Source organism: Pollicipes pollicipes, unplaced genomic scaffold, assembly GCF_011947565.3.
Source record: "Pollicipes pollicipes isolate AB1234 unplaced genomic scaffold, Ppol_2.1 Scaffold_2555;HRSCAF=2994_pilon_pilon_pilon, whole genome shotgun sequence".
In the NCBI taxonomy this organism is placed as follows: domain Eukaryota; kingdom Metazoa; phylum Arthropoda; class Thecostraca; order Pollicipedomorpha; family Pollicipedidae; genus Pollicipes; species Pollicipes pollicipes.
In genome coordinates, this window is record NW_023596136.1 from 8887835 (window position 1) to 8908745 (window position 20911).

At 57.4% G+C, this 20911-nt stretch overlaps 2 protein-coding genes and 2 long non-coding RNA genes across 4 annotated transcripts; 1 reads left to right on the forward strand and 3 right to left on the reverse strand.

The window, feature by feature from the left end:
• Positions 1–1023: 1023 nt before the first annotated feature.
• Positions 1024–2539, forward strand: LOC119103250 (uncharacterized). Its single transcript, XR_005094737.1, has 3 exons — positions 1024–1110; positions 1716–1847; positions 2459–2539. It is a non-coding gene; the product is annotated as an uncharacterized LOC119103250 (long non-coding RNA).
• A 3514-nt stretch (positions 2540–6053) lies between these two features.
• LOC119110286 (pinin) lies at positions 6054–13165 on the reverse strand. The gene is made up of 9 exons (XM_037234054.1): positions 12999–13165; positions 12685–12777; positions 12384–12453; positions 11788–11921; positions 10470–10545; positions 10018–10173; positions 9385–9526; positions 8789–8914; positions 6054–8435 (listed from the first exon to the last, which is right to left on the reverse strand). Exons 5-9 carry the CDS (start codon positions 10533–10535, stop codon positions 7351–7353), a joined length of 1575 nt encoding a protein of 524 aa, XP_037089949.1. The 5' UTR covers positions 10536–10545; positions 11788–11921; positions 12384–12453; positions 12685–12777; positions 12999–13165; the 3' UTR covers positions 6054–7350.
• Positions 13166–13173: 8 nt separating this feature from the next.
• Positions 13174–15472, reverse strand: LOC119110294 (uncharacterized). Its single transcript, XR_005095471.1, has 3 exons — positions 15392–15472; positions 13574–13732; positions 13174–13260 (listed from the first exon to the last, which is right to left on the reverse strand). It is a non-coding gene; the product is annotated as an uncharacterized LOC119110294 (long non-coding RNA).
• A 2205-nt stretch (positions 15473–17677) lies between these two features.
• On the reverse strand, positions 17678–20784 carry LOC119108289 (zinc finger protein 613). Its single transcript, XM_037231868.1, has 5 exons — positions 20457–20784; positions 19689–19893; positions 18668–18817; positions 17926–18053; positions 17678–17784 (listed from the first exon to the last, which is right to left on the reverse strand). The coding sequence occupies exons 1-5, from the start codon at positions 20719–20721 to the stop codon at positions 17678–17680; spliced, it is 855 nt and encodes a 284-aa protein (XP_037087763.1). The 5' UTR covers positions 20722–20784.
• Positions 20785–20911: the final 127 nt, after the last annotated feature.

The following is a 20911-nucleotide window of genomic DNA, read 5'->3' on the forward strand; positions in this document are numbered from 1 at the left end:
ATCTCAGTCAGCCCGCGCGACCATCATCAGTGCAAGGTAGACCACCAACAGGAGGGTTTGATCTCAGTCAGCCCGCGCGACCATCATCAGTGCAAGGTAGACCACCAGCAGGAGGGTTTGATCTCAGTCAGCCCGCGCGACCATCATCAGTGCAAGGCAGACCACCTTCAGGAGGGTTTGATCTCAGTCGGCCTGCGCAATCTTCATCAAGACAGGATGGAACACCATCCGGCGGGTTTGATCTCAGCCAGCCCGCTAAATCCACATCGACGCAGAATGGCGCACCATTCGGAGGGTTTGGTCTCAGTCAACCGGCTGAATCCTCATCAATACAGGATGTAAAACCATCAGGAGGGTTTGATCTTAGCAAGCCCGCTAAACCGTCATCAATGAAGGATGAAACGCTATCAGGGGGATTTGATCTCAGTCAGCCTGACAAACCATCATCAGTGCAGGATGGACCCCCAACCGGAGGGCCAGACCGCCACCAAAAGGACAAAGCGTCGAAGTCCACGAGCAAGTCGACAACAAAGGTGAAAATGCCGTCTTCAGCTGGTCCAGGGGTTAATCCAGCCGAGCTCATGACGCCAGTGATGGCGAAAGTTCCTTTTGACACAGACACAAGCAGTTTGAATTCGGGTTTAGCAGGGGAAGAAAGCAAAACCAACAACACTAACATATCCACCATTCAAAGTTCTGAGCGGACTGGACAGGTCGAAACTGGCGACCGTGTGACGCCAACCACCCTCACCACCTCCAGCACTGAAGACACCGCTAAAGAGGCCTATACCAAAGCCTCCAATTCCACCTTATCTCCAGCACTGCCCGGCGGAGAATCAACTGCCGCCTCACCGACCCCGCCGTCCACAACGGCAGTCTCCGGAGGACCGGGACAGCTCATCAGCTTCTCCAAGGTGACGTTCGACACGTCCGACCGATCGGCCGGCAGTGCAGGCAGCCGGCCGGCTACGGCCGCCGCCGCTGCTGCTGGTGACAAGCGGCGGACGCTGGGGCAGCTGCAGCGGCTGCGGCGCCGGCTGGAGCGGGAGGAGGCGGCACCCGGGGGCGGTTCCGACAGCAGCCCGACCGCGGCCGCTCCCACCATGCAGGGTAGGTCAACAAGTGGTGAACAGCACATCCCGCTGTGCGCGACAGGTCGTACGGCAACGGAACGATCCGATGGACCATATTGCGATGTGGATACTATGGCGTTGCACTACCCGATAGGCATACTGCACTACCTGAGCGGTGTACTGCACCCCGAGCGGTGTACTGCACTACCCGAGCGGTGCACTGCACTACCCGAGCGGCGTAGTGGATACTATAGCGTTCCACTACCTGAGCGGTGTACTGCACCCCGAGCGGTGTACTGCACTACCCGAGCGGTGTACTGCACTACCCGAGCGGCGCACGGCACCTCGAGCGGTGTTTTGCACCCCGGCTGCTCGGTATGCCCATGCGGCCAGTGTTAAGTGAATGGAGCAACATGCCGTTGAATCTGACAAACTCCTGAGACGCATACGCGTGCATTCGTTCAGGACTGCGGTGACGTACTGTTTGGTGGATAGCATCGGGAATTCGTACCTTTGCCACTCCGCAGCGCGCTGCCGCTCCGACGCTGTGAAGAGCGGCCCGAGCTTTGCCTCTCTGCTGCGCGTTCTAACGCGCCCGGACGTGTCCGCCTGACCTTGCCGTTCGGGGGCGACTGTCGGCAGCGCTGGAGGACCTGGAGGCAGGGCTGCGGCGGATCGCGGCGCCCGAGGGCAGCTGCATCGTCCACAGGATGGTGTGCTCGGAGCAGCCGCCCCTGGACATGTGCCAGGGTATCTCAGCCGGAGAGTGCACCGGTAGGCGCCGTAGTGCCATCATATACATCCACTGTTGATGAGAACATATTAGCGGATATTTTTGATAAGTGGCTTCCGTGTCCTACAGTGTTGTGGTTCTTCAAAGGGGAGGAGGAGGGGGTAACGTGTAACACGATGACCATATTGAGCGGATGAACTTGGCCACTTGCCTAACAAAATTTAACGCATGAATGACGCGATATATCACACGTATCACCAAAGATAAGTGCTCAGTTTTGCGATCTCAGTTGAGTTCCAAAAAGTAAGAGGGGCACAACTATCTGTTCTGAGTGCTTCACGGTGATCTATCGGCTTGTTTTATTGCGTAAAACTTGCTCCAACGAAACGAGGCACGAATTTTTTAGGGGTCAGTTCTTTTTGCAACGTGGGCACCTTATTGATCAGGTCAGTACATCCAACTCGCGTAAAATAAGAACTACAACCGCTAGATTTCTTGTTGTTTGATCTAAAACGCACTGCTATGATATGTCTTACGCGTCTTTGTCGTTGCCCCTTTTTATGTCCAGCTGTTAATGACGAATGCGAATGGTTTTTTGCCGTTAGCAATCACCACCTAGCGAGCGTTTCTTAACGCTAGCTCGTCGTTCCAGAGAGAAGAGCAGGATCGGCAGCAGGGCTCATGATAGCGATTCTCCTTCCCATCAGCATCACCATATTCGGGATAATCGTTTACCTGCTGTTCTGGAAGTAAGTTTTCCATGGCTGCTGTCGGTGAGCTGGCATTGAGATGGCGTGCGTTGACTTCCGTCGGTTGTTTGCACCCATACCCTCTGTGCCGTGTTTTCTCGTCTCGGGACTGACTCGGCTACAGACTGCCGACGATAGACTGGGTCGGGGCGGCATGGGACCGAGGCCGCCAGGGCACCGAACAGTCAGTCTCAACTACAGCTGTAAATGCAACTCTTCCCTCACACGCGTGAGAGCGGCCAGAATGGGTTTGGCGAGTTCAAATGAAAACCGCCGAGAGTGTGCGTTTCATTGTGTACTTAAGTGCGAGTGCGGGTTACCGCATGGTGACAGTTGAGACAGGTTGGCATTTGGAGAAGGATTGTAACTGAACCAGAGGGAGAGACGAAGCACGGCGTGACGGATGGGATAAAGTGACGGTGGTAACGACATCACGGTTTGGGCCAGCGGCGTAGCTTCGCGAAACGAACCGGGGAGGCAAGCCGAGGGAACGGGAGATTCAAAAGAGTTTTCGTCCCCCATTCTGACTGAAAAGGACTCTACGCTCCTGGTTTGGGCAGTGTCGCATTCTGGGCTTGATTGCAGTGAATCCAGGGTAACGCCTGAGCCACCGCTTCGGCTGGAACATCCTGACAGTCGGAACGGGGCGGTAGTTATTCCCATATGACAGCCGCAGCAGAGGATAGCCGGTCCGCAGTGAGGTCCGTCTGATTGTGTCGGCCGGTCCGCAGTGAGGTAGTGAGGTCCGTGTGAGTGTGCCGGCCGGTCCGCAGTGAGGTCCGTGTGAGTGTGCCGGCCGGTCCGCAGTGAAGCCCGTGTGAGTGTGCCGGCCGGTCCGCAGTGAGGTCCGTGTGAGTGTGCCGGCCGGTCCGCAGTGAGGTCCGTGTGAGTGTGCCGGCCGGTCCGCAGTGAGGCCCGTGTGAGTGTGCCGGCCGGTCCGCAGTGAGGCCCGTGTGAGTGTGCCGGCCGGTCCGCAGTGAGGCCCGTGTGAGTGTGCCGGCCGGTCCGCAGTGAGGCCCGTGTGAGTGTGCCGGCCGGTCCGCAGTGAGGCCCGTGTGAGTGTGCCGGCCGGTCCGCAGTGAGGCCCGTGTGAGTGTGCCGGCCGGTCCGCAGTGAGGCCCGTGTGAGTGTGCCGGCCGGTCCGCAGTGAGGTCCGTGTGAGTGTGCCGGCCGGTCCGCAGTGAGGCCCGTGTGAGTGTGCCGGCCGGTCCGCAGTGAGGCCCGTGTGAGTGTGCCGGCCGGTCCGCAGTGAGGTCCGTGTGAGTGTGCCGGCCGGTCCGCAGTGAGGTCCGTGTGAGTGTGTCGGCCGGTCCGCAGTGAGGCCCGTGTGAGTGTGCCGGCCGGTCCGCAGTGAGGTCCGTGTGAGTGTGTCGGCCGGTCCGCAGTGAGGTCCGTGTGAGTGTGCCGGCCGGTCCGCAGTGAGGCCCGTGTGAGTGTGCCGGCCGGTCCGCAGTGAGGCCCGTGTGGGTGTGCCGGCCGGTCCGCAGTGAGGCCCGTGTGGGTGTGCCGGCCGGTCCCCCATGCAGAGCGTGTCCGTGTGACGGCCGGCGCCGGTCGGCAGGCGGAATGGTAACCAGGTGGACGCCGAGCGCCCGGGCGTGCCGCGCGCCGCCACGAAGGTGGCCGAGTCGAGCGGCAGCCAGCTGGGCGGCCGGGAGCGCGTGCCGGGCGCCGTGCTGCTGCGCCGGCAGTCCACCGGCCGGCAGACGTCACCGGGCCAGCAGCCGTCGCCGAGTCGCCCGGCCGCCGAGCCGTGGTGAGCCGCCGCCGCCGCCGCCGCCGGCGCAGACCGGACGGTGTTCAGATTACCCTCGGTGGAGCCGTCCCTCGGCGGCACCCGGCGCCGTCAACATTGCGGCGAGTAAGCCACCAACGAATACTGTGCGCGTTACGTTCGGTCGGTCTTGCATCTCACACACCTGCTCCTCAACAACTTAAAAAAACACCTTCTGCCAATCAATGCATACTCGTACATAATAATTGCCTGTTGATTGTGGAACGGGTTGGTTGTTGTTTGTAGTTATTGAACGCATAACCACACTGTCCGACACCCGCAACTATTTATGAACCCCCAGGACGCCTTTCGCGGTGTTAACCGAACTGAAAACTGCTATGAGCTAGCATCATGCATATGTAGCTAAAACTGAACTGAATGGTGCCGGATATCTTTGCTAACCCATGTAGGTGTTGCCACTGCAATAACGTCCCTCCTTTGTAAGTTCAGCAGGCATTGGCGCACCAATCTTCAATTTGCGGAACACACTTACAAAACAACGTTGTTTGGATTCCGTCCTGCTTTTTTTCTGAGGCTAGGCGACCATACTCTTCGTAATCGCGAAGTTCATTCAATGGCGCCTGTAAACCCTCGTAGTGCACTGCGGTAGTTTAGGGGTGAGGCCCCACACACGGAGGACCGCTCATTGTACAGGACTGAAGCCCATTTATTGACGTTACTTGGGTTGTATCGGATGGTTTAGCCATTATGATCGCCACGGGCTGTTGGGTGTAATGGTCGTCGTCACGCCGGGCGCGTCTGTCTGTCGCATGTCTGTCCCGCCCACATGGCGCGCCGTCAGCGCTTCTCTCTGACTTAAGTTCGGTGTGAGAACTGTTAAAAGGGGTCGGGCGTACAGAACAAGTATTGAGCTAAATGTATCGGAATTGACGTTATACTCGGCTGCTTCATGTCGCGTTTCCATGTTTCCGGCGCTCTCAGCGTCGTAAGTTACCCACAGTTTTGATCGTATCGCGGACCAAGATGAATGCGAACAGTACTGCCTTACTGTCATTATCGCAGAGTGCTGACCCATGACGCTATGCCAGAAAACAGCGCGCACATGGCATATGTTTCCAAAGGTTTGCTAGAGGCTGAAGCAGCTTTCTGTTCGATTTAGGCAATATCCACTGATAAGTTGTGCCTAGTCCCTTCCGTCGCCTGTCAACGTGAGGTAAACGAATGCTGCGAATTACTAGCACGCCCGTGTCAGGTAACCCAAATTTGACAGCTGATTCTCAAAGTTCACCATTCCCATGTTGCCTGCCATGTTTCCCTGAAAGCGCAACGTCACTCTCACGCAACTGTCTGTGGAAACCGTCGCAGCCTCCCTCCCGGACGTTCGCCAAGTGCGGAAATGCCAAACTGGTGACGGTCGGATGCTGCTCCCCTCCCGTCGGCCGACCGAGACTCAGACGCGCAGTGAATGCTGCAACGGAGTGGTAATGATCTCATGCTCACATCATTGCAGTTCTCAACCAGTGTGCGGTTTTTGTGGTGTAATAAATTCGTAGCAATGTCTGAATGTTCCTATCAATGCGCAGCGCGGCCAATGACGTCAGATCACGCAGGGACTTCCATTGGTGAACCCACCATTGGGATTGGGGCGACGCCGACAGAACCATTCGCGTCATGACAGTAAGGGACTGATTGGTAGGCCGATTTGAGACCGATTATGGGAACATGACCGCCACCACTTCGAATAACGTAACGCAAAGCCGCAGTGGATGTCATCCATGTTTATTCACCACAGAAGACGGTCTTGACACTCGGCGCCTACGAAGATGGCATGTCCACACACGGCGCCCGGTCCGATGCAGCTCGACGGAGGTCGACGCCGCGACCATACCGATGGGCGCGCACCGCCCCCGGCGCAGGGTCACGTGACGCGACACCATCCGGCGGAGCACACGAGTCAGCGGACGCCCTTCCACCGCGACGTCACCCGAGTTCCTGAGTCACTGGAGCTCCGACTACAGTCAGCAGAGCCCCCGGTGCTCCTCCCGGCGACGGCTCGTCGCTGGAGCTGGTGACGTCGCCACAGCGCTGCCGGCGTGGGACGACTCCAGGCCATCCTGGTGTTGACGCATGGTCGGCGCGCCATGGTGACGGCTCGTCGCTGGAGCTGGTGATGTCGCCGCAGCGCTGCCGGCGTGGGACAACTCCAGGCCATCCTGGCGTTGACGCATGGTCGGCGCGCCACGGTGACGGCTCGCCGCTGGAGCTGGGGATGTCGCCGCAGCGCTGCCGGCGTGGGACGACTCCAGACCATCCTGGTGTTGACGCATGGTCGGCGCGCCACGGTGACGGCTCGTCGCTGGAGCTGGTGATGTCGCCGCAGCGCTGCCGGCGTGGGACGACTCCAGGCCATCCTGGTATTGACGCATGGTCGGCGCGCCAGGGCGCCACCCCGCTCCCGGACGCATACACGAACAACGTCCAGCTATCAACTGATGAATGAACCGACCAAAAGCGTCACGCACTACGCGCGAGCCGCCGCCAGCCGACGTCGAGGTCAGCGAACAAACGCGACCGCGAGTCCCGGCTCCACCAGAGGGGGCGGCGTGCAGCTGTGCTGGGGATCCTCGAGGAACCCTCGGCGGTATTGACTGGACACAGCCGCGCCGTTCGTGACCAGCTGACCGCCGCCGGTGCTGGACACTTTCCAAGCGCGTGGTGCCCGTTTACGGGGCTTCAGTCCGTAGCGACGGCAAGGGCAAAGAAGGGACCCCAAGCAGTGCGGACAGACAGATGAATACACGATAAACAGCCACGCACACGTTTCTTCAGCAACACTGCCGATGACAAGAAACATATGCGCCTGCTGGCAAATATTCTGCACTCCTCTTCGTACAAACAGACACACAACATGCGCGCATAAGCACACACACACACACACACACACACACACAAACACACACACACACAAACACGCCCGTCAGCAACCACGGCACGTGACCAGCTGAGTGGCGCTGACGCCGGGCCGGCAGCACAGGCTGCTGGTCTACGGCCCACGGTCGACTAGTCCGAATGTGAGCCGCTGCCACTGCCGCTGCTGCTGCTCGAGCTACTGGATGCCGAGTGGGAGCGGCGGGGCGCCGCCGGCCGGGAGGCGCGCGTGGCACCGCGGCCGGCCCGCTCCGCCGGAGACCTGTCCCGGCGCCGGCCGCTGCCGGTCTCGCGGCGTCGCTCCGTGCTGGCATGTCTGCTCTCCTGGCGGGCTTCCCTGCCCTGGCGCCGGCCGCCCGTCTTCGCCGGTCGCCTATCCTCGCGCCGGTCGGGCCGCCGGCCGTCCGACGAGCCGCCGCGCCGCCGCCGCGCCGCGTCGCCGCCCTTGCCTTCGCGGCCACCGCTCGTCGCTCGCGCCTCTCGGCCGTCCCGGCGGCCGCCCGACTTGTCCGCGGCACCCGGCTCCTTCTTCGCCACCGGCGCCGCTTCTGCCTCGTCGGTGGCGACCGTCGCTGCCAACTCCGACTGCGAGCCGGGCGAGTCGCCGGCGCCGGCCGGAAGCGCCCCTTTGTCCGTCGGCTCAGCGTTGTCGGCGGTGACGGCCGCCGCCGCCGCCGCCGGTTCGTCAGCGCCGACGGTCGACTGGGCCTCGTCGCCGGGCGCTGCCGGCTCGGCGGCAACCGCACCTTCAGCTGTCGGCTCGGGGGTAGGACTTCTGGCCGAGCGGCGGCGCGCCGGCTCCGGGCCGACCCGCCGGCCGCCGGAACCTTCCTTCTGACCGCGGTGGCCGTCTGCCTCTGTCGTCTCAGCGCCATCTGCCTCTTCCATCCGCTCCGCACGGCCGTCCTCCATCGGTTCGTCTCGGTGTTCCTCTGACTCGGAGTGACCGCCGTTGTCCTCCTTCTCAGGGTCCGGAGAACGCTCCCCTTTTTCCGACTTCGGGCGTCGACCCACATCCTGTCTTTGCTTAGGTCGACTATCCTCCTCCATGTCTTCCTCAAGCTCAGGACGACCATCCTCGTGCTCAGGAGGGTTCTCGTCGTCCTGCCGCTGCGAGGTCTGCTGTTCGGCGCCGGCTCCGCGGGGCACAACCACGGAGCTGACAACGCCGGCGGTGGCACTCTCCTCATCCTCGTCCTCGTCCTCCTGATCGTCATCTGGGACACACGGCGGACGGGCATCACTCACCGGCTGGACGCCGTCACGCAAAGTCCGAGCGCCGACACCGGCATACGGTCAACGCGACAGCACAACTGCAGCCAGTTCACGCAAACGAGGCTTATTGCCAGTCTCCCGCCTTCCAACCACCACTAATAATTCGTGTCAACGGACGAAAGAAATCCCAAAAACTGGGAGCAGCAGGCGTGGCTCATAGTCTGCGACGTCGGCCGCATGACTAGTCGCCTCTGCCCACGCGAAGTGTTAAAACGAACAGGAGATACCAGCGGCTGGCAGCGACTGAGCGTGGGCGCGCGGCCCGGCAGGAGCCGCTGCGGCGCGGTCCACTCACCGTAATGGTCGCCGCCGCCGTCCGGCGCGGCGGCGGCGGCGGCGCCCGGGTCCTGCAGCCGGTGCAGTCGAGCGTCAAACAGCGCCAGGTCGTCCTGCAGCTTGCGGCGGCGCTCCTCAATCGATTCTGGACGGCAGAGGATGACGTCACCGGGGGCGTCCCATCAGCTGTCAGTCCGCGGTCAGCTGAACAACCGGCTCCGCTCACTCGCGTCATCATTCAGCGGCGGAGCCACGTCTCCTAGCCACCTTTTCATACTCGATCTCCGACACGGTGTGTTAATATTACATGAATCAAATCACTGCGCGGCCGCCAGCGACCCGATCTTGTCTGTGGGCTTGGAGACGCCAAGTGAAAAAGATCGACATCAAGCATACAGCAACCTCCACACAACACTTCTCCGCGAGAGCCTGAACAGAACGGATAATTTCGGCAACTGACAGACTACTGGCAGCCTGCCTTCCCCGCCCAACACCCGACTGCCGCACAAAACAACAGGTGACGCCAGCACCCGTGTTTGAGGCCCCAACGCGGCAGCGTCGACGGCAATGCGCCGTCACGATCAGCTGCGGCCACCACAGCCGTGCAGCACTCACTGGCCAGCTCCTTCTGTGTGCGCACCAGAAGCGCGTCTGAGTTCGGGTGCGGCAGCTTTGGCAGGAAGAAGATGTTCGGGCCCTTGCCCGACGTGCGGATGAAGTTCATCAGCCGCTTGTGATGGTTTTCCCAGCCTTCCTCCTGGTGACGCTCGATCAAGTCAGCTCCAATCATCAGCAGCGGACGCTTGTGCCCATGACCAGCAGCCAGCGCCGAGGTCCGTACAACACCTCAGCGGTCCCGGGGTCAGAGGGTGTGTGATCCTCGGTTCAGGCGTCACCATTCCCATACTAGTCAGGAGCCGTGAATGCAGATTGGTGCACCACACACTGGTGTTGACTTCCGGGCCTCGCGAGAATGCACAGCACTCTGTCACGAAATGAACATGCGCGGTGCTACACCGTACACTGTTGCTGCCCATCTCGAATTCAAGAAAAGTACAAAAGGCCGCAAAAATCATATAATCGTTAATTTTGCAACATAATGTATTTCATTCCGCACCATGTAGTACCAAGGTACAGGATCATAACCGGTCTGATATCGATAAATGCCCAATGCTCCGTGACAACACAAGACACTGATCCACGGCTCGTCGGCGGGCACAGCTCCTCTGCCGCTGTCGGCACCCTCACCTCCTTGACGCGGGCCATCTTCAGCTCGATGAGCCGCACCTCTTGCTGCTTGCGCTTCCGCTCTGCGAACATGTCCGAGCGCTGCTGGCGTAGCTGGGCTTTCTCTCGCCGGGCGGCGTCCTCCAGGCGCCGCTCGATCTCGGCCCGCTTCTCCACCTGGCCGACACAGCGAAAACAGCATGCAGGCGCCCCTCCAACGCAACAGAGCTTCCCCATCACCTACACCATGGGCAATTGACAGGCGTTCGGCAAACTGAAGTGAAGTGAAGTGAAAACTGAACTGAAGACATACATCCCAGCGAAGCCCCCTTAGCGCGGTTCCATAACAAACCATCTACAACAGAGCCTACTCCGCGCATCTGGACAGACGGCACCGCCTCGCCGTACCGGCCCTGCTCCGTCTCGGGTCCGCCCCGACCCCGCAGCCAGAGTTCACACTCCGAGCGTCTCACCTTGTCCTTCTGCTTGACCTCGTCGCGTCGGAAGCGCTGCAGTGTGCCGAGCAGGGCGCCGAACATGCGCCGGCTCCTGGGGACACAGCCGGGTCCGGCGGCCGTGTCATACTCCGGCCAACGGCGGCCGCGTCACACCCAGCCAACGGCGGCCGCGTCACACCCGGCCAACGGCGGCCGTGTCACACCCGGCCAACGGCGGCCGTGTCACACCCGGCCAACGGCGGCCGTGTCACACCCAGCCAACGGCGGCCGTGTCACACCCAGCCAACGGCGGCCGCGTCACACCCAGCCAACGGCGGCCGCGTCACACCCGGCCAACGGCGGCCGCGTCACACCCAGCCAACGGCGGCCGTGTCACACCCGGCCAACGGCGGCCGTGTCACACCCGGCCAACGGCGGCCGTGTCACACTCCGGCCAACGGCGGCCGTGTCATACTCCGGCCAACGGCGGCCGCGTCACACCCAGCCAACGGCGGCCGCGTCACACCCAGCCAACGGCGGCCGCGTCACACCCGGCCAACGGCGGCCGCGTCACACCCGGCCAACGGCGGCCGCGTCACACCCGGCCAACGGCGGCCGTGTCACACTCGGCCAACGGCGGCCGTGTCATACTCCGGCCAACGGCGGCGTCACCCGGCGCCAGCGCCAACAGACAGCAGGCGCTACAGGCTTTAAAACGGATATTGTGCAGAGTTTAACGTCGGTTTCCTGATATGGCTGTCAGTTTGATTGATTTTTAGTTTCGATTCGAATCCCCTTAACACAGTTCCTCCATCCGCTTTCACACAGTACCAGTGTTCATCGCTTTTCCATTACGGATGCAGGCCACCTGTTTCATATTTCTGATAACTGCCTCGAGGCAGTTCTGGGACATAGAAATACTTTTACCTACCATGAAATTTGAAATTTTGCGTCCTGAAACCGTACAAAACCTTGTGCTCACCTTTTCTTGACTACAAATGCATTGGGGTAACGCAAAAAATAATATGCTGGACTTAGGGTACCGCGCTTCCAGATTTTCATTGATGATATGGCCCACTTGTTAAATCAATTGATTGCACGACAAATGAGCCCCACGTGCCACCTGGCCCAGCAGTGCGGCACCGGAGCTCCTTCCTGACCCGTACTGCAGCGGCACTCCAGCCACCATCTGAACCAGTATCCAGCCCCAGCCGGCCCGTACTGCAGCAGCACCCCATCCACCAGCTGAACCAGTACCCAGCCCCCAGCCGGCCCGTACTGCAGCGGCGCTCCAGCTGCCCTGATCGGTGACAGGAGCAGCCTCAGCTGAGCAGAGGCGTGCGGCGACTCTCACCTGCCGATGTTCTCCTTGTCGGACTTGCGCTCCTGCAGCGCCGCCTGGCGGGAGCGGCCGTCGTCGGCCGGGTCGGGCGGCTCGCGCGCGCCGGCCGGTCGTGGCCCGGGGATCACGTGCGATGGCACGGACGGCTGCCGGGCCACGGCACACTGTCAGCACGGGCCGGCCCGCGGACAGCCGGCGGGGAGGGGCACGTCCGGGCGCGGCGAGGCGGGAGCCGCCACACAGGCGGGGCGGCAAGCTGACTGACCACGGCCACCGACGCCAGATCGCACCAAACGCAGCCGGCCGGCCCGAGCCCCTCGTGACATTGTTGCCAGTATGTCCGTCGTCGGTGTGAGTTGTTGATGGCAGTAAATTGTCATGCTGCCATGTCGAATGATGTAATATTTGGCTCTTGCGAGACAAATCATCAATTCTCCAAGACTTTGGAATGAACTGCGGTTAAGGTTCTCTGCCTGGCCAGAACCAACCCGCGCGAAACAATTTTATAGTAGGAAATAACACGAGTTAACGTTTATTTCGACGCCTTTCCATGTTCGCATACTGTTGGCAGGCGCCCACTGGCCGGTCCAGCCGCGACCTGGACTCACCCTGGGCTCCGGCTCCTCATCACTGACACTTGCCCTCTTCAGTCGGGGCCCGATGACCTTGATGCCGATCCTGAGGGTACGTGAGCGTGATCAGCTGAGCAGTACCACCGCTTACGGCGGCGGCCCGATCAGATTTACAAGTGAGTAAAACTTTGATGACTGGTGGGGAGGACAGAAACTAGCTACCGGCTTCACAAACGATCAAAACAATAAAACAAGTGCTCTAACATCGCTAAAACTTACAAGCCAGAATGCCCGGTCTTCACAAGACCCTGTGAGGGCCTGAGTCTGCTGTACTCACCTGCCATTGGCTTCCTCTGTAATGCGCCGTTTAGCTGGAGGTCCTATCTCATCCCCTCTGGGAGGATCTCCATCAAATCTGTCCCGGCGACGGCTGAAATCACACTCAGCACCATTAGACAATTACATCAGCTCTATGTAGCTGCATGCTACACTGATCGTAGATTTACAAGTGAGTAAAAGTTAGGTGAAGTACCACAGGATTACTTGAGTAACCCAGGAACAAAGACAGTTCAAGTTTTTGCCGTTCATTGAGCAGTGACAGTGGTGTCCAGCTGGGTACTTTCACAAGCCCAAAACTCGGCCAGCACTCACCCGCGGCCATCCGAGAAAGGCCTGCCACCAAAATCGCCGCGGCCGTCTGTGAACGGCCTCCCGCCAAACTCGCCGCGACCCTCCGGGAAGTGCCGGCCTCTGAGCTCGCCGCGGCCGTCCGGCAGCGGTCTACCGCCCGGCTCGCCGCGGGAGTCCGGATACGGCCGGCCGACGAGGCTCGCCGCGGCCCTCGGCGAACAGCCTGCCACTGCTCTCATCGGCCGGCCGGGTCCCGGGCGCCGAGATTCTCCGTCGGATCGGCCTGGGACGCGACACGGCAGGTGTCCGCTGCAGTCTCGCACGCGCGGCCAACCACTACATCGCAAATCCACCGACACAGCTCCAGTGGTACAAATGCTGGTGCATGGTTGTTGACAAGCTATAAATGGCCATTTAATATCAGTACAATATTCTGTTTATGAAAAACATCAAACTGACCAAAGCAGACATACAGCTGAGAGAAATAGATTATGTTCAACCAACCCTAAAAACATAACACCAGCAATGGGAGGCATTCTTTAAACAATGCCAGCCTTACAAGCTGATTGATCAATATGAAAAATTAACATTTTTACCTTGGTTCTGTTGGGTCTCTGCCCAGAAATTTTTGCAAGGTCTCATGCACTCCCTTAAGATTTGTCTTTGCCCTGTCCAACTCTTCCTGCAGGGCTGTGCCGAGCTGCTCAGTGGATGTCATCTTGGTAATGTTTGTGGAATTCTCAAGCCTTGCTCAACTGAAAACAGGCATACCTCTTTAGAAATGACAAAGAGGGTAGAGCTTCCTTATTCCCTACCACAGCAGCATGGTTCCAAAGAACCTGTGCTAGGTTTGGTTATCTTGCTTACAACTGACATGCAAGACATATTGAGATATTCCACATTAAGTGCTCAGCATCACAGCCAACTGCTTAGCATCACCAGATCTGATCACTGATCATCACCTTAGCCAACTGCTTAGCATCACAGATGAAGCTGGAAAATTTCCATGACCAGCACAGATTTACAAAACCAATTTGTTTTTGTTGTAAGTGATGTATATGTTGAAAATCACCAAACATTTTCACTTTATCACTATGGAAGCTGATACCTGCCTGCCACTTAATGCTGCTGGCACTAACTCCTGATTCTCTTGGATGGAGGCTGTATGGAGATTGGCATCACAATTATGATGAAGGGCTTAAAGTACTCATCCAGAACTGCTCTGTGGTTGGATTTTTGGCCACTTTCTGGTATCAGAGTACAAAAATGTTATGGCAGCTGAGGATTTAAATCAAATCAAATTTGTCACTTAAGGATGTGAAATTAGAGCCAGTATTTCAGGCTTTACAAGAATATACTTTTAAGTCAAAATACATTGCTATAAATAACCTATATATACATATATAAATATTACATAAATAAATCAACAAAAACTGCTGGGAGACAGCCACCTCACACTGGCAGACGCCAGGACACCAGAGGAACACGAGCCCATAACTTTGGCCTAGCAAGTTAAGGAGAAGGGTTTAGTGGGACAAAAACATCAGTGGATCATCACCACATTGGGACAACCATCAGCAACATAAATTATCATATTTTGCAATGATTCAGGTTAAAGGGCATCAAAACCCACACATCTATTCTATTCATTTGCTGGAGTTGGTGGAGTGACTGACTCCAGTCCCTTTTGGCCAGCCTGGATGGGTCTGATAGGCATTGTATTTGTGCTGGTTTGGTTTGGTTGAGTGGTGCCTGTCTCTATTATTCTGCTGGGACAAGCCTTGTGTGTTATCTAGGAGGTGGAGGGCATAAATGTTTAGCCATTTTTAAAACTGGTTAGCTGGTGCAGCAGTGAGTAGCATGATCATGGTAGAGAATAAGTAGATAGCCATCTGTCATGATTCATTTCTATTTTTGTGTACCCTTTTTCTCTGGCTGTGTGTATCATAGCCACCCCCCATGTTGGAAGGTGATTAAGCCCAGTGTGCAGCCATCCTTCATTTTGGAAGGTGTATAAGCCAGGTGCATAGCCACCCACCCTTTTGGAGGGTGAATATGCACAGCCTTTCATAAATTGCAAACCCATATATACGCACCTGTGCTTCATCGTACAGAGTCTGAGACCGTCTTGTTTCAGTCATGTTCAATACTGATGTTTCCTTTCAACTAGTGTGCCTACATGAAGTGCTGTGCATGAAAAGTTTCGCTTATGTCTCAAAGATAAGCTAAATAAAACCGTACTGGCCCACGGCACTTGGATATTTTTCCGCGCTCAACTATAGAAAATTTGTACTCCGCTACCAGGAACACTTTTCGACTTTCCAACACTGATCCTCAGAGACCCTCGTCTCAGGACATCAACTTCGGGAATATTTCAGAACAACCGCTACGCACCTGCGCCGCATTTTACTTACCGTATATGTACTAACTAGTAATTACGTATCCGCAACCGAAGCCGCGCAGAAACCGCAGAGACATCACCGTCCACGCGTCGCTACCGTCTGACGGCGAACACGGCGCAAGGCATCCATCGGATTCCGTACAGGCGGTGAAGGATTTGGCAGCCATGCGTGCTCACTGGATAAAAAAGATGTTACTTTCCCTTCGTACTTACAAGCGCGGAAGCATGCCGAGACCGCTATCTCCTGATCTCGCTCATGCAAGTATGCGGAATTTTCTTCGGGACGGAGGGAGGGTCCACAACGTTAAGTTTCTCCACAAGGCTGCGGATTTGGACTGAATTCCTGCAAATCGTCCAGCATTTGGTGTCAATTCACTGGTGTGGAAACACGACCCCCGCGCCTCCCCCCTCTGCCGCGTACCTGACCTCACTGGTCCATCAACATCGCAAGCTGTTTTGAGATAGCGCCTCCAGCATTTTGCCTACCTGACTTCCCTGATAGCCCCACCGATTACCGCCTCAAAGCACTACGTGCCAAGTTCTCGTCCACCTTCCTCGCGCCGCCCCGACTTTTCTCTCTCGTCTGAGCACTGGTCGGGTGGCGGTAAATGCCGCAGGTCCGGGGACCGTGCATCATCTAGCCGCCGGCCGCGCCATCGAACAGGTTTACGGTGTGGAATATGTCGCGAGGCATTTGGAAGACTGCCCGCTGGGACGGCTCGCTGCCGTCCAGCATGCATGGCTCGCTGCCTGCACGTCACGTATGGACTGAAAGGTTCGTAGATTTCGTACACCTCCAGCTGCCTATCGCTTACACCGAACACATCACAAGCCACGAGTACGTCACCTTGATATATTGACACATGAAAAACAACCAACCAAAGCTTCGTTGACAATGAGGTTTCTGACGCCGTCGCACAGTGCCACTGCGCCGAGCACACACCACATTTGTCTCCTGCGAGCGTTAACACACAACGGATGAGTGACGTCACACTGTCGAAGTCACGGCGCCAGGCTAGCGACTGGAACGCATCGTCGCACTACGATGCACCTGGGGCATCTGTCGCGGAAGGCATGAAGAGACACGACAGTGGCGCAGGGCCATCCAAATGACGACGCCCGCGTTCGGCACGAGGCACTAGGCACGATTCCACAGCCATGCTATGTTGGCGCTCCACAATTCGTAATGCAACTGTACAAGGCATCGCAAGGCACGGAAAACGCGACGGGAAACAAGACACGGCTGTCTGGCGACTCCATCCGAACCCATCCATCTGCTAACATTTGAGCAAAACAGTTGATGTCTCACACTTCGCGCACTTGTACACAAGACAGCCTGTACAGATGGAATGTCAAGCGTTCGTCACAATGGCCAGGCGAATTTCAGAGCACGCGTGACGCATGAGTAACGCACTGCCTGCATTTCGCGGAACGTCCATTTCTCGGTTTGGAGCGCTCCTTGAACGTGCGACGCACCTGCAATGCCCTCGAACACCCCTGGCTTGAGACGCTGCGTAACGCCGTTGCCGCCATTACGCAGCGTGATTCGTGACGTAACACATGCCAATAGGAGCCCGCGATACCATGCTCCCGATTCACACAAGTACCAAAAACATCAGTATTCACAAGTACCAAAAACGCCAAATCATGAAAAACGGCCAAATAATGTAGAAGACCAGCGAGTGAGAAACAACTTCTATTTTTTTTTTTTCGTCACCGAGGTAGTTTTCGACAACTGACACTCCTAGTAGTGCTCTATATAAAGCCCCCTCCCCCGCAACGTTAGTCAAGGCGCTTGTGCCTGTTTAACATTCAACACCGTCAAGCCAACGGACAAACTACGGCACACTCATGTACAGCTATACCGACGTGTCGATACAGCATATGAAGTCAAGAAACTTCTTGGTCCAAAAACAGCAAAAAAGAGCAGGCCACTATTTGATACACATGTCCAGCAAAAAGCTGCGACACTCCTAAAATGCAATAAGACACGGAAGTACGCCCAACCCTTTCACGACAGCGTCTAAATACATTGTCTTTCCTCACATTCGTCATCCAGTTCCCAGTCTCTTGCGTGACATTAAGTAGCATTCGTGCCAGAACAGCCTCCAGCGCGCAGCGCAGTCGGCCAGTTTCGATCAAATGCAGCGCGCCCTTCGGTCGCCGATCGCCTCAGGGACGCAGCCCTGGACGTAGCCTCGGACCGCATACCGCGGGATCTTCGTGCCTGGCTAACCCACCGCCACCGCCGCCCGCTCCAGGCAGCACGGCGACATGCCGGATCCAGCCTCGCCCGCGCCTACGAAACCGACAGCGAGCTGGCGACGTTACCGAACGAGTAGTAGACGTCATAGTTACCGATGGAACTGGTGAGGTTGACCCGTGGGGGCGGCTGCAGCGAGCCGGCTACCGGGGCCGGCGGCGGCGATGGCGGCGGCGGCGGCGGCGGCGAGGTGACGGTGGCTTCCACCACCTGCTGCAGCACGTCCGAGGGCGGTCGCAGCGGCGGCGGTGGCGAGCCGGCCGGCTGGCCACCGCCGCCGCCGCCGCCGCCGCCGCCGCCGTCCACGTTGCACATGTACTCCACCTGACCGGTGGCATCGCGCACCACCACGTCCACCACCGAGAAGCCCGTCTTGCTGGGGCTCTGCGGCCCCGGCGAGCCGGCCAGCAGTCTGCGGCGCGGTGGGCGGTGTCAGTGGCGCTGTCGCCACGCACCCGGCACCAAGCCACAGCTCCAGACTACGCCCAAAATGAATTTTTTAAATACGTGATCGAAGCGTGTCGATGCCAAAGATGCCTTCGAAAAGTCGTAGCCTTCTGTTTAGTAAATTGTGGTACATTCCTGGTTAAGCCTAAGGGTGCATTGCCAAGGCTCTATTCAGAACAAAAGAAAAACATGAACATGGCCTGTACATGACAACAACGCCCACATACCCATTCCTAAAAAGAAAAACGAAGTAACGTCTAAAACAGCTTCGTGATGACACATTGAAACAATCGAAACTCTGTGGAAAAACCTACACGAATGGTATCTAAGCAAATTGCGAACATTTTTTCAAGTAATCCAAGCAAGTCTTATAAATGCTACATATGCAATTCATAGTTCTGAAATCATGGACAACTGTATGCTTCAAACAATCAAAACGTTATTAAAAATACGCAACGATACGTCTAAAATAACCAAAATGTCGGAAAGAAGGCAACAGATGGACAACGTCGTCGGGTGGCCAGCCGTCGCCGGAGCCCGCCTCGGCAGGCCGTGGCGTGTCCCTACGCCAGGACTGACCTGCGCTTTCTGGAGCGCTCCTCGTGGTGCGAGCGCTCCAACAGCTTGCGGTGCTCGTCATCCGAGAGGATGACGATGTTGCCCGTCTGCGTCAGCCGCTGTCCGTGCTTCGACTCCAGGTGACGCCGGTACGAGTTCTTGGCTTTAAAGCTGGAACGAGCGAAAATAATATAAAATCATTCTTGCAACCAAACTTGTTCCATTTGTAAGCAACGAACAAGACAATGGAACATGTTGGAAGCAACACATTAAGACTTTTTACTTCGGACAGGCGAAACAAACCAGCCTTCCCATTCACAGTCGCACTGAATTCGAAACAAAGGAGGACGGGGGGGGGGGGAGGGGCTTTCTCCGGGCCCAATACAAATAAAGCAATGCATGAAACGTTCATGCATAGCTGGGCTAAGACAGAGCAGGATTTACCATTCAGCCTTTTTAATAGTCTTTTCAGGTTCAGTCACCCACAAAGACACCGCTGTCTGCAAGAGTTATTGAAAGACAACCAAAGAAGTTTCCTAATTTCATTTTTACTGGAACGAGCACACACTTATCGGCACAGCAAGCTTTTCGGCCCATCAAACCCCAAAAGATGCAACGTTGACCTCATAGCGAGCTTGACCAAGTTAAGGTGCAATATATTCCATTTGAGACAGGCTGTGGGAATCTATATGTATAAAACAGGAGCTTCCCTTACGGCTACGTTTAACGGGGAAAAATGTCAAAATATCAGAACTTTGATATCGTATTTGACAACCCTTTGACAAAACTTCTACAAATTTGACATTTGACACAAAATGTCAAAACCGTCAAACCCTCATAAAATTGTTAAAACGTTAATGGAAATTTTGAAACAGAAAGCAAATGAAATAAGTCTGGCACCATTTCCCACGCCCTCCCCCTTTCCCCCAAAAAACTGTTCGATACGCCCGATCTCTAAAACATTGAGATTAAGATAATGGCGCAATGGACGGGCAGCCTAGCCAGCCAACAAGGCGCAGCGGCCGTTGCCGGCGCGACTTACCCCTGTCCGCACTCGGAGCAGACGTACGGCGTCTCGCCGGTGTGGCGCCGCAGGTGCTCTGTGAAGTGCGACTTGTGTCGGAACTCGTGGCCGCAGCTGTCGCAGCGAAACCGCGTCTTGTGCGCGTGGATCAGCATGTGGTAGTCCAGCGACATCTTCCTCGTGAACGACTTCTGGCACAGATCGCACGTGAACTCTTTGATACCTGTGACGCAGGGAGACGCGAGGTTATTCCTGCGACGCGGAGAGACCCGAGATACCCCTGTAACGCGGAGAGACGCAAGGCTATCCAGGTGTCAGTACGCATCGTGAGTGTAAATGCCGACGGTCAGGCCGCGAACGTTTATCACAAGCTGTTTTTCATAGAACACAACGCGACTGTCCGCAAGGGTCTCTAGCGCCGACTAGTGCAACATGGACATTCAACCTAGCAGCTCGGTCGCGCAGGTGGGCCACTTTACCCTGAACCAACATGCTTTGATAGCACTCAAGTATGTCGGAGAGCCATATACGCTTCACACATGTTACGCATCAACAACGATGACACACGAGCGGCATCGTCTTATCGTTGCACGCGGCTGAGGGCATCGGTGATCCGTTCCCACCAGGTAGATATCTGCTGATGCCGCGTGTAATCAATTACCACGAGCAGTTATTCCCGGTGACATATCCACACAGGCAACGGGTGCTGAACCGACCAGCAGGCGGGGTCTCGATACCACACGGAATGAGCATACTCGCGGTTCGGCGGCCGCTACGGCCCCTTACCCAGGTGGCTCTTGTAGTGCGACTGGAGCGAGGAGAGCGCCGTAAACCGCTGCGGCGGGTAGCAGATGCGGCACACGTAGTTGTTGCACATGCTGGGTTTGAGCCGCATCTCGCTGAGCGCCTGGCGCGCCTTCTCCTTGTCCGCCTCCGATTGGCTGATGAACTTGGCCAGGCCCTTGGGCTTACGCTGCTGCTTGTACTCGTCGCGCTCGACGACGCGCGTGTATCGGCGCAGTCCGCTGACTGTGGCCGTTCCGGCGTGCATGATGACCGGCAGGTCGGCCGAGTGGACGACAGCCGCCGCCGGGCCGCGAACCACCTGCTCGGCGCCCACCGGCGGCACGCTGGCGCCGGCCGGCCCGGCCAGCTCGCGCTCCATCAGGCCCCAGAGCGCGGCGTCGGCGGCGCAGCGCGGCTCGCCCTCCTCCCCCAGCAGGGCGGGCAGCGGCGCGGCC